This window comes from Triturus cristatus, chromosome 10 (assembly GCF_964204655.1).
Source record: "Triturus cristatus chromosome 10, aTriCri1.1, whole genome shotgun sequence".
NCBI lineage: Eukaryota > Metazoa > Chordata > Amphibia > Caudata > Salamandridae > Triturus > Triturus cristatus.
In genome coordinates, this window is record NC_140593.1 from 206,226,550 (window position 1) to 206,240,358 (window position 13,809).

A 13,809-nucleotide genomic window follows, 5' to 3' on the forward strand; every position below is an offset into this window, starting at 1 on the left:
TTAGGGAAGGGCAGACGCTTTTTGCATGGTAGGCTGAACTCTGCTGACTTACGCTTTCTGAAATGGAGCTTAATGGAAGGTCAGGGTGAGAGCATTATGTGCAAATTACATTATACTTGCATAGAAGCGGGGCTCGACTCGAGCTACTCAGTGCGAGGACAAGTATAGCATTAAATCCATTATATGTTCTAGTTCTAACACAGGGTTGAAAATGTGAATGTTGGACATTATAGAGCTGCCTTAGAAGTCGTCATATTATTGCAGATCATTTATATATTGATTACTATGCCTCTAAGTGTGGGTTGTACGCATGTCGGTGTGGCCCTTTCCTTTCTATATGGGGTTGTATGATTTGATTTATTTTTTCTCTGCTGAATATAGTGGCAGCTCAGATGTTCGTGTTCATATACATTCATGCCTCTTCTACGCAAAGAATATTTCCCATATTTTACAAAACGTTGTCTTCTGACGTAGGCATGTACACTGTAGGTAGTCGTGCTGTAGATAAGTGTCAGTTGCAGAGGTCACTTACATGTAACTATGATCAGGAAGCCAGGAGCATGGAACGGAACGCGGGACTGAACATTCACAGGCGCATCCATAGTTGAGAATTGTCAAGAGTGTGATAGTCCATCAATGTTATGTTATTTAAATTTATAACACGCACGGATACTCCTAGGAGTATGTAACAACCTGAATAGTAAACAGAGACTAGACAAAAGTGACAATCTTCTTGCTATCTGAAACTGCTTCACAACCCTTCAATAGTGTGGCGTGTCTGTCCCTGCTCATTAATATATGTAGATCCTACAGATTTCATTGTTCTGTCTGCTAGGGCGAAGATTTGCCCAGATCCCCACCAGAAAGGACTGCCGAGACTTCACCAGCTCTCTGCCCAGTTTCTGGGACCTTGTGGCATCATCACCTGGTGCAAGCTGTGCATGTGGGCCAGCAATAGGGACAACAGTTCCCCGTCGGCATAAAGTGCATTTCTTGTTCTTGGCATCCAGTTCAGCTGCTGTTCGCCCAATCCCCTAACATCTGCCCATGCTGAGGTCCTAGCCTGTATATCTGCTTGTGCTGCTGGACTCATTGATTTAGTGGCACTATTGTGGCACATATATGCCATAGATTCTATAGGATTTGAGGACACAGATAACTTTAGCGTTTTTTGGGGTGCACCTGATCTTCTTTTTGAAGGGAGGTGCCAAGGAAACAAGGCCCTCGAGTTTACTTTTTGATGGTGAGTAGTAAAAACAAACAGTAATAGGGTTAACAGATGTTTTTTAGCCTCCCGTCCCATTTAGCTATTTCTGTCTCATATTGCTATCCTTTTTAGTAATGATTAGCTGCTGAAGTCTGACAGAAAATAGCTCAGTAAAGATGTAGGGTTTAGCAGCAGTAATTGTCACCACTGATTTATATAGCACCTACTGCCACCTGCCACTGATGAGGCGGTGCAGTGCCCTGCAGCCAGCAGCACGCTACTCCCGAACCCAAAATGTGTTGTTAACAGTTAGTAGGTTGGCAATAAATGTTTTCCCCCTCTCACTTTAGTTGTGTTAGGTTTGTGCTCTTGATTTCTTCTGTCTTTAGTAGAGTTTAGAGTAGGGTTAGAATTATGGAAATGGTATTGAAAGGGGAAGTAGTACGTTGTTTTTGTAAGTAGTGGTTGTGTGTGTGCATGTCAGCTGGGTGAAATGGCTAAAAAAAATGGAAGCGATGTTTAAGAAGGATGTTTAGGAGTTCATATTCAGAAAGGTTCGGAATGAGACAGAGAGGGGGTATGAAAAAGTATAAAGGGAGTACAAATATATGTATTTATTTGTAACAAAACTGATATTCATGGAAATATACATAGACATGACACTTATTACAGTTGTATTCGCTGGAGTTAACTCCTCTAAATAAATACCCATTTGTACATAGGAGCAGTAAAATTTACATGCTCTGATGTACACATTTATATTGTGGTGAAGTATGTATTTTTTTAAATAACTTAAGTGTCATGTCCGTATAACTTTAAAGTGTTAGTAGCAGGAATGAACCCCTCTGTAAATGCACCTATATGTACGTAGAAGCAGCAATTTGGAAATGGTCTGATATAAAGATATACCTTGTGGTGTAATATGATTTTCTCCCTTATATAAATGTATCTGCGTATAACAGGAAGCATAGTTCAATTTACCATGACACATGTCTAATGACAACCTCATCTCGGTATTGCTTGGGAATGTCTGCTGTCACTCAGGAGACGACTCTGAAGTTGTTGCACAACCGCAGGTCGGCAAGACATAAGATGAATTATGCGAGTGAGTTGGCAGTGTTTGTGTCTATAATTGACTAGTACTAGGGCCTACACAAGAAAAAAACAGCTGCCCCTACCTGGCAGGTGGTTCAGTGGGATGAACGGTGGCCACTGAAACAAGCAGTGGTCTGCAGGTGATGCAATTGAGTCTCGCCAGTGCCAACCTAGCCTTTCATCCTTCCGAGTTGGGTAAATGAAGTACCATTACATTGGGTGCCAGTAGTATGTGTTATTTACAAAACCTAGAAATGCCAAATTCGTAGTGTGAAGCACTACTTAAAAGCAGGATATTATGTTTGTCAGAAATCGATTTCAAGAGTGTCTTAAAATAATGCTCAACCCCTATCACAGTCCGGCTTCGGTGCTGCGGGTCTGAGCCGCTGTAGCTGCTTCTCTCAAAATGTCTCTCTCTCTCTCTCTCTTCAGCTCAGGTACCTGACAATGACGAGCAGTTTGTGCCAGACTACCAGGCTGAAAATTGTAAGTACCCCATGACTCATCTCTCGTGTGTGCCTTTGTGAAATGTTTTATTTAGACTTGAATTCGGGCCTCCATTGTGTTCGCTGTGCATTTTTATTTCTCAAGGACGTGAGACTTTAGTTTGCTGATGTGACACAACGCCGTGCGCATGAATAGATGCGTTTTGTGCTCGGTGGGCGTGAGTGGGAGCACAGAGACAACAGACTGGCTCCTCTGGAGGTGTGACCTGGTCCCATGGGGTCCCATTTCCTCTGCTCATTGTTATTTGATGCAACTTCAGGGGAAGGGAGTGATTTTGAATGGAAACCCCCCTCCCCGTGGCCTGCTCCCTTGCAGAGGGGTATTCAAAGTCAAAGGATGCAGCCGATATCAAGTGTCGCCCTCCGGGTTAGAGACGTCATAAAGAAAGATGCCGGAAGATGACCCGGAAGTTATCTCTTCGTCTGGCTTCCTGTGAGAGAGTGCAGCGCATGTTGTTGATTAGATGCTCCTTCGACCCCGTCGTGGACTGACTGTGTTCAGCGGGCTGAGGTCACTAGCGTGACCTGGCGTGAAGGAGAAATGCCCTAAATGGCTTCCTTTGGTGTTGCCGTCTCTGCTGGCAGGGCGGGGGCTGTCGCCTGCGCTCTCAGAGGCATGGACCTGAATTTCTTGAACAGGCAGCTTCCCAGCAGAACAGTGGATCTTTTTTAAAAAGTTCGGCCACCCCAGGAGAACATTATATTTCAGGGAGCCGGCAGCTCTCAGCACAGTGACGAAAAACATTCGACCCGTCAGCGTTGTTATCGTATCTTATTCAAGAGATAATGCATGCCTCTCGGAGCGGTGAGAGGACATTACCGTGCCATAAACTCCATATGAGAGGGCCATTATTGCTTTCCTCAGCCATCGGTAGGCGATCCAAGCAATTCTTTTTTGAAAACGTACTGCCCCAGAGAATACTTAGTTTCTACAGTGATTGTCCTCGCAGAGATACCCCCCCCCCCCCTCCCCCCCCCACACACACACACGGTATCCAGCGGAAAGGCATACAGATGTTTGTTCTGGAAATGGCTGAAGTTGTCCAAGACAATTGGTCAATTAAGCTCAGGTTCATAAAAAGTAAAGTTGAGAGAAAATGGAAGAAGAAAACGTCGCCCAAAACATGTTCTTCGGGGTTGAGCCTTGTTTGTGCTTGCGGAATTTATGAAATTGACCAATACACAAGCCAGCGCTTTATAAATGGAAGTCGGCCACGTTTATGCATGTTTCTTTAAATTCTCTGTTTACTCATCATTTATCAACCTGGAAGGACTAGGCTGGCCAGGATTTGGAAGCCAGAAAGGGGACATTCCACTAACATAGAAGTGGGACTACACATTTGCAGACATCTTGGGGTCACAGGGTGACTTAATTTAGGGCATTGACCCGCATAGAATACACAGGAGAGGGGCAATAAGGGAAAATCAAATGCAACTTTTACACAGAGTATCATGTGTGTTACTTAGCCTTCAGGTGCAGGCTGCTAACTAACCCTGCACAGATACCCAAGAACACCTGCCCCCCGCGGTACCTAGTTAAATCGCTTTGAAAAATTGGACATGTTCTACATTTACAATCATTTTCTGGAGCATATGTTGAAAATTGGGACTGCTCTGGTAAGGGAAACAGCCTTTACCACAAAGTCTTTTCTACGCATTACGTTTACAACGGTACACTTACCTCGTAAACGTCTTCACAACGCGTATTGCTTCCATGACCGTCTTTACCACGCAAGCAACGTCTTCACGGAACGTCTTCTTCTTCATCCGAAAAAATGCGTCAGCCCTTTTTTAGTGTTGGCGAAGACGTGAGAAAAAGGCGGAAAAAAAAAAAAAGGGGGTTTGGGGGGGGGTCTCCCCCCCAAAAAAGAAAAAGAGGGGTAAAGGAAAAATCGAGGTAAAGGCTATGCGTAGAAAAAACATTCCGTTGTAACGCATGCGTGGTAAAGGCATGCGTTGCAACGGAATGCGTAGTACCGACATATATTCCTCTGGTAAACCAGGATGTCTGATCTGGTAAGCCAGGATGTCTGATCGTGTTAGGAAGTGATCACTTATGCTGTATCCGGTTTTACCTAATAGTCTGAATGGCTAAATTCATAATTAAGCTTATATGGGATAAGACATGGGGAAATACTTCAAGCCTATTTGTATGTATGTATCTTTAATACCTGGCCTTGCCTAATGGATGTTTTTACTGCCTTTGGCACCGAGCACAATTCAGCAATAGTTTGGAATTTAGCAACTCGTGCATAATGTGGCTGATGTGAAAAGATCATTGCAATGTTTCCGAAACCTGTTGGTCTTGTAATACAGCCCGGGCTCGCCCGGTAGGAGTGGAAGCCACTTTCATTGATCATTTCCAGTCTTTGCCTTTCGGGGCCATGAAGGTCTTTGCATCAGCACAGAAAATGTTTCTCCCTCGTATTTAATCAATTTATGACCTTTCGGAAGTATGCATTAAAAGCGTAGTGTGCTCCGCATTGCACGAGAAGGTAACTGGGCCAGTAGTCGCATAGATCGACGGTCCCCGGTAGATCAAGCAGAGGTCGGCATGGGGGATACAGGTGTGGTACAGGTGTGGTGGTGGTCATCAGATATTTTCTTTAAATATCACTTAGTATTGGTGATGATCCAGTTTCTAAACTCCATTACCTAGGTTAGTAAACTAAACTATTCGATGCACTGATTTCTTGAAGAACGCACATAGTTCAGTCTGTGCAGAATGTCTTGTGTGCATCATTGGGGGGGTAGTGGCTTGCCTCTTTGCTTTGTGATATGCATGTTCCCGTGGCTTTCATATTTGTATTTCATATTTTCACGGTTAGTCTAAATAGTAGGGCTAATGGAAGCAGTGCCATTTTTGTAAACAGAAAACAAAGTGTGTCTTTCTGTCTCTAAAAGGGTCCAGACGTTCTTAGGAGCCTGCCACTGGAGATTGCTGAAGCGATTCCCGCTCATCCCCCTTTCTTCCACTAGCCTTTAGGAGGTTATTCGTGCAGGTTCCCTCTCGACCCAGGTTCCGCTCTTTAATGCTATTCAACTAACATGTTTCTTCCGCCATCTCTCTCCCTAATCCGTCTTTCTTCCCCTGCTTTGAGTTAAAGTCTGCTTTAGAAAAACAAATATTTATCCCCAAAAATGAATGCCGGTGTCCACCACCGGCACAAATTAAGCATTTCATCGAAGTTGTCCCTGAAGTGTTGTATTATGTAATATTATGTGTTTGCCGTGCTGCAGTGACTCGGAGATCTCGCACAGCTGCTGCTGTGAGTAGTGCGCTTTATAAATGCCTATGATTGATTGCACTTCCTACCGTGTAGAGTATCTCGCGAGAAACACGTTCACGGTGACCTGCTCCAGAACCAAAGCTTCCGGGGCGCACACAATCGATGGAAGGTCTCTCTGTCCCATTCTCGCTCTTTTAACCAACACGTCGGACTCTGAATAACATCCTTTATTATGTTACCACAGGACTGGACCCTAAGTAAATCCAAATCCTCCTAGTCCTAAAATCGAGTCTGATTTTACGCTTTTAGGAAATATTGGAGTTTAGTGGATTAAAAAGGCCTACGCATCCTTCTAAAATACGTAGATGTATTAATAGTAAGGCTGATATCTATTTATAGAAATAGGAACACAAATCAAATTAGTAGTTATTTATGTAAAAATTCTTGGCGCAGTTTTGCGGCTTCGGAGCACTCTAGGTACCAGAGGTTTCACGCTTGCTACATTTTTGGGCATCCTATCACAAGTTCCGAGAAACTGCCCGTGACATGTTCAATGCAACCGTCCACCAGAGACAAATGCATCATTTCACTAGTGCAAAAGAACCGCACTTGCACGGATAGGCAGGCTGCATTTACAGGCCTCCGCCCCTTAACAGTGGCAGCGGGTGTGCCCGTGTATTGTTCAAGGTGCGAAGGCCTGTTCCAACCCCTGCCGTGACCTTTCTTCGCTCCTGACCCTTATCCTCTGCTGCAGCCATGGAGGGACCCCTGCGCGGGCCATTAATTGCCCCCCCTTCCTGGCCATTGTCTGTGCATTGGTTGCCAAGGGCCGGGCTGTCACCTCACACCTCTTTTCGGAAAGGGCACGGCACCTGTGGGTGGGGGGGGTGCGAGGGGGGGGGGGGGGGGGCTCAAGGCGAAACATCTGTCCCTCCCCTGCCAAGTGATTGTGCAGCGCAGATCAGTGCTGGTCATCGCGCATGCCACTGACATGCTTATTTTTTGCAGATTATACAAATGAAAGGACATCATTTCTTGCACGACCAGTACACTGTGTCCCGAAGCTGTGATGTACATTTATCTCAGTTTATTACCGCGTTTCGCCGAAACATTCCTCTGATATCTATCCGAGCTCTTCTCACTCAAAAAAATAACACGAAACGTAAGGACATAAAATGCGACTGGGAGTGAATGGAACTCGAAAGCACGCGGGGCATCAATTAGCGCGCCTACACACAAGTCCGCCCTGTGCTGTTTACCGAATCTCTGTTGCACACAGTTGGGAAACGCAGATGGTGAAAAATAAAGACCCTTTTATACCAGCAGCCGTGCATGGTAGTCTGGTTTTCTGAAGTCGCTTTCCCGGAATCAGTGGCTTGTACATTGATGGCAGCTTCCCATGTCATCCCATGTTTGGTACCGACGCGTTCTTCAGCTGATAAAGGCAGCTTGCGCATCCCGACGGGTGTCTGTGAGCCCACACTGCAGCAGGATACATTATTAACACGAAAATAACCCTCTGCTCACAATTGTCCAATACTTGTGTGAATGTACCCTGTGAACAAGAGGTGTCTTGGAGGACGCTGTCGGAGTTTACCACAGACCCCTTATCCAGACATTCACAGACTCTTCTATTGGTAGCCTACAGCACAATGGCCCGCATTCTGGGCTCGACGGCGTCCCCCCACGTATTTTACCGGGAGCTCGATAACTGGAGCAAATGGAGCCACACATTCACTCTTTGGCCTCTCTGGGGCGAGATCGGAGCTCATTCAGAACGCTGCTCACGCGCTGGTTTCTCTGATGCAATCGCATCTAAGGGGTGAGCAAGGGGAGGCAATGAGTCTGATGGTGCAAGCCACCTTTCATGACATCACTTCCTGTCGTGACGTCAGCGTCCCCCCACTTCTTTTTTTAGGACTTGTGCCCTGCCCGCAAAGGCGCTGCTTTAATCCGGGTGTAGTAATACAAGTGCTGCTTCACAGCCTCACAAGCACAGTATGGCATGTTGAAGACCGCACGTGAAAATTCCACTTCACCAGTTGCTAATGGTTTCAGTTGAATAGAACTGCCCTTGTTTAGCCCACTGCGCTGTATAATCCAACGGCAAAAACTATATTATGCTGCAGTACAAGCTTTTTTTAAAAATAGACTTTCTGTCACACATTTACACATTTTCCCCATCATCCTTCATGTCAAAGATCACTCATGTCCTTAACTTAAACCGGGACAGGGGGTTGTGAGGTTGCGTTTTCCCATTTATTGTTCATTGTTGAGGAAGGTATGTGTTAAAATCTTAAGACGGTGTGAGCATTAATACCCATGAGAAATTCCCAAACCCAATACAAGCATCTTACAATGGATGCAAATCACTTTCAAAGTGAGCTCATCTAAATGAGCGGGTTCAGGCAGCAGTGTCTTCACTCTTACTCACAGATCCTTCCAGGCATTGCCCCTTAGCCTCGGTTCACAAGTCTAACGACACTTGCGAAGAAGGGGTTCACAGTGTGTTTTGCACTTTTTTCAAAACCGATTTTATTTTTTTTCTCTACAAAGAATCGACTTTGTATGGTAGAATAACGGTTTCCAAAGCTAGAACATCCCCTTCCCCCAGGAAACATGCTTACTCTTGAACTATGCAGAAGTCGTGTATAGTGTGTTTCCAGAGTGGGAACTGTCATGAAAAACCTGTAAGGTTAACCACAAAGTGGCCACCTTGTGGCCTTTCACAACATTTTTCACTGACCGCCTTCTCTCTCCCATAACACCCTGTCCTCACATTTTCACTACCAAAACACAGACTTACTCCTGCAAAAAAGTCCACCAAGAGGGGTAAACTAGAGTGTAAGTGAATTTGCCTTTTGGAAGATCTAATACTGATTTGAATAAGCAGGATTTACAATTTCTAATATAATTCAAAGTTTTACTAAATGTTCAAGTGCACAAAATGTTTTCAGAGTGTGACCATTCAGTTGAACTGCATATGGACGTGTAATTTACAATTGGGCTTTACTGTTTTTTGATGTTTTAGTGACAGAAGGGCCTTTTTTTTGTCCCATGAGACTTGAACTTGTAGACTGCTCTTTTGACAGCGAAGCCTTGCCCTGACCCATCTTTCAGGAAAAGCCTTGTACCTTGAAACAATAAAAGCTCTAAGTAAACGAAGGCAGAGCGGAGCATGCTTGCACGCATTGCCCGCCATGTTTTGACGCAGTTCAGCTTCTTGGGACTTTATTTTTTTTGGCAGCAATCGAAGTCTTGGCATGGCCTATCAGATGTCAATTTTAATGAATTTGCCAAAAGTTTTAATCCTACATGTAGCATAGCCAGGTTTTTAATTCTGCTCAGAATGAGGCATGTGAAGCAGGCAGTGCCGTCCCGCACATATGATTCTTGCTGCACAAGGTAAATGTTAGTCTTTTACGTTTATCTGACTTTCTCAATTTCTATTGATGCGTTCATTTTTGTAAGCGCATTATTGAACATAACACAATGATAAAATCATGTAACATAACTTTATCTATACTCAAATAATAAAAAAAAGTTCATTTCACACCTGCCGACAAAAATACAAACATCTAAAAAATTATACTTTAAAATACATACATGAAACAATATGTAACAAAAACTCCACATCCAGTCAGCAATACATCATCATATAATAATGATTTTCGAGTTATCAGTATATACTTTAATATTGCAATAACCATGGATAAAGCGACAGGTGTCGCAGTTTTCAGATTCATGTGGTCAAACAGTTCCCTCCAGAAAGATTTGCCCAGACGTGGTAGGAAATTTGCCCCTGCCACAGGGGTGCAAGGACCACAATACACTCCAGTCTGTGCATCTCAGAGGAGGGAACTCACCAAATAGTAATGTTTTGCAGCATCTCATGAGCAGTTAGAGCTTCCTATTAGGGTATAGCAGTGCTCCATTTTTTCTGTTTTGAAATGGGCGGTTTTTAGCTGTGTATTATAACCATGTTAAGCAAGAAGAGACAAGGTAGCTTTGGAGGCCCAGCACTCCATCCCATAACTAGTACCCATGAGAAGGGGCGGGAGCCAACACTGTAAGCTGGACCTTCCAACACCAAGGCAAAAGGTTAATAGCCAATCTCCCAAAGGAGGAAGTGATGACGAAAGACAACCCAGCCAATCAATCAGCAAAGTCCTATTTTAATACCATGTGATGTACACACAGGCTGCAATGCCTAAGGAGGTTCAAGCCATTAACTAGTGTTATTGACTAGTTCCCGGAACAGTCATGCAATGAGCACTTGAGTGTGCTAGCCCAGCCCCTCCCATTGTTTCTGGCCCTGTCAATATTCAGCATCTGTTGTGAGTGCTACAAATGAAGGTCTGTACGGCCAGTCCTAGACCCATCTCTTAGCTACTTCATACCAATTGTCCACGTTTTTTTCAGTATTTTTTTTTCATATTGTTTCCACTTTGTTGAAATATATGTATTAATGTCTTGTTTGATTTCAACTAAGTTTTGATTGAGTGATATTTGTATTTATTTTGTATCGTATTGAAATGATTCTGTATCAGAGCCATATATTTTTCACAACATCATTAGAACGAAAATCTCTTTTTTGTTATAAATGATTAAAATATATTTCCAACATATTTTTATGTAGTTTAAGTACTTTCGCACTGAGTTCTCTTTATCATGCTATCTGAGTTAATGATTGTTTGAATTAGTCTACCTTAGACTGCCTAGGCGTTTTGTCGTCCACTGCAGTCCTAGACTTAATGCAGTGCTATCTGATTTGCTGTCCCTTTATCAACATTTACAATCAACGTAATCATTAAAAATACTAAACGTTGTTGTTAGTAATAATGTTTGGTGCATCTTGAGTCTTGGCTGTCCCTCGGCTCTCTTGTTTGGTGTATAGCATTTGTTTGTGTTAAGTCACACCCCATGCTTATAGGAGTAGCTGCGTGAACCTTTAGTAACATAGTTCATGTTCACTGCTCCTCCTTTTAACATAGTTCAGGATCACGGCTCCTCCTTTTAGCTTCTTAAGGCACTCTATTGAGAGTTAGCGCAGAGGTCATCAATCAGTCAGCATTTGTATAGCGCAGCACTGTAACCCCTAGGGGTATCTGGGCGCTGTGGGTGTGCCTTCTCAGTTGAAGAGCCAGGGCTTTAGCTCCTTCCTGAAGTCCGCCAGGGAGGGTGCTGTTCGAAGATGGAGGGATAGGTTGCTCCATGTCTTGGAGGCAATGAAGGAGAAGGAGTGCCCCCCTGCTACTGCTGTGACAGATGCGGGGTGTGTGCGCACGGGCTAGGGAGGAGGAGCTGCGATGTCTCGCTGGTAAGTTGAAGTTCACTTGTTGGTTGATGTGGGCCGGTCCTTGGTCATGGAGGGCTTTGTAGGCGTGCATGAGGATCTTGAACTGGCATCTCTTCTGGATGGGGAGCCAGTGGAGGTTTCTGAGATGGGGGAGTGATGTCCAGGATGGGTTCTGGCTGCAGCAGTCTGGAGCCTTTTGAGGAGTTGAGTGGAGCTGCCGGCGTAGAGAACGCTGCTATAGTCGAGGCAGCTGGGGACAAGGTCCTGCGTGACGGTCTTTCTGGTGTTGACTGGGATCCATCTGAGGATTCTGTGGAGCATGCAAAGGCTGTAGAAGCAGGAGGAGGTGACTGCGTTGACTTCTCATTTCATGGTCAGTTCGATGTCGAGGACGATGCCTATGTTGTGTGCATGATGTGTAGGTGCGGGGGTTTGTCCGAGTTATGTTGGCCGCCAGCTGTTGTCCCATACGATTGTGTTCTTCCTGAAAATCTTTACTTATGTTTTTTTTGAGTTGAGTATAAGGCAGTTGTCTCTCATCCAGTTGACTACATTGGTCATGGCGTCGCAGAAGTTGATTCTGGTGATGGAGGGGTCTTCGGTGAGTTAGAGGATGTCAGTGGTGCTTGGAAGTGTGTTCACATGCAGATGGTAGGTTTATTATTTTTTTCTTTTAAGTAGAAATGCAAAGACATTGTGAAATTCCACATCATGTGCTTGTGCTAGTTTCTTTAATTGTCACGTGGCACATTTCCGAGGATGCTGTAATCCTTTTTACTTCCTCACTGCTGTGTCGTTTGCACTGGGGTGTTGAAATGCCTCTTGAAAAAAATAGGGCTGCACCTGACAAATAGCTTTTTGGTGCCTAGACAAGTTTGCATGCTCAACAGAGCTTCAATTTCCCCTCAGAAGTAATTAATTGCTGTTCTGAGGTTCTTCCTATGTTCTGTGCATTGCAGTACTCTAGGCAGGCCTGTGGCTGAGGTCTAGAACATCCTTTGTTCATTTAAATTCACTGCGCGTGCTCACGGGCACGTGACAACTCTCGTGAACAAGGGCTTACAGACTCGAGCCTGTACTTTTGCTGTGGACAAATTCTGCAGCTTGGTTTAATTTGTGCGGTTGCAAGAGCTGTGTGTCTCTTCCTTGTCGTCACAGCTGCCATTGGTGTAGATAAAGCACCTTTTGTCTGGCAGAGTGTGCGCTGGTGGCTTTTCTCAGGCCTGAAAAGATTTGGTCTCTGAAGTCAGCCAAAGTGGAAGTTTGTACTTGTGCTTGTTTTATTTTATTATGGACAGGAAATTGTCTTTCTGGCCGGTGTAGTGTTTTTCCAACATTATTCTGTTTTTGTCTTTATTGCGTTGTGTTACTGTTTAGACCCACAATGGTGGTAAACAAACGTCATCCGATTTTCCACTTCTACTGTGTGCTCGCATTCACACGGTATCTTAGCACGCTATTAGCACTTTTTCTCGGAGGAAATGATTGCGTTGTCTCTGGGAACATTCGTGCAGACCAAAGCAGAAACACTGGGGCACGGCCAGGGCAAGAGCCAGCGCCCATGCCAGCCTGGCCATCCTACCTCAAGTTACTGTTAGGGTATGGCTGAGCCCGTGCTGGGCCCCACACTTCCTGTGAAGCAGAGAGCGGTCCTACCTTACCTACAATGCCATCTTGCCACCGAGGTTTAGGTCCTGCATCTCTCTGTGCCTCAGGACCCCAGAGGCACACTAGCATAGCGCGAGAAGCTAAGCCAGTGACAGGGTCAGCCTGGCCTCTTCCACATCCTTCAACCATTGGCTACTAGGCTTGAAAGACAAGCTGAGGCCAGGAGAAGAGCTGCGCCACTCACAATGTCAGAGCAGCCGCTGTCCTCTGTTGGGATACAGGCAGGTCTGGGAGTGCAGGCTCGCTGACATTGAGAGAGGACACTTTCACACTCCAGGGCATGGGTACTCAGAAACATTTTATCGGGTGCCAAATTCTCCAGTATGGGATGTGCCCGAGGGCCACTTCGATGGTTGGGCAAACACAGAGAGGCTGGGTGGGTTGGGGTAGGGAAGTATGAGGACAGAAAAGAAACACGCCATTTCAAAACATTATGACAAAATGCTCTATTTCAAATCTTTTTGTGCATTTTACTACAGCCTATCTTAAAAATGTAGCCTGTTATACCATGTGTAAAAAAAAAAAAGTACACATGATTTGCATATTCACAGTGCTTACTGACACAAGATGACATCCAATAGCATTTAAAAAATATTTAAACAAAACATTTCCCACTGCACCAAACCGGATTTAAGTCAGTGACCCTCCAGTAACACACAGACTTCTGAAGTTTGTAGTCATGATACTGAGCTTTCCCACTAAAATCATACATTTCTACATATTAAAGGCTTTAAAGTTTTCAGCCTTTCTTATGTGTGACATTTTCATGTTTGCATTGTGCCTACATGTGACATTTTCATTTTT

General features: G+C 44.6%; 1 protein-coding gene across 1 annotated transcript in view; it reads left to right on the forward strand.

Moving 5' to 3' along the window:
- ETV1 (ETS variant transcription factor 1) overlaps window positions 1–13,809 on the forward strand; it is a 134,683-nt gene that overhangs the window by 14,507 nt on the left and 106,367 nt on the right. Inside the window, exon 5 of the mRNA XM_085630815.1 lies at window positions 2,735–2,788. Within this exon, the coding sequence (XP_085486941.1) occupies window positions 2,735–2,788 (54 nt within the window). The remainder of the gene's footprint in view (window positions 1–2,734; window positions 2,789–13,809) is intronic.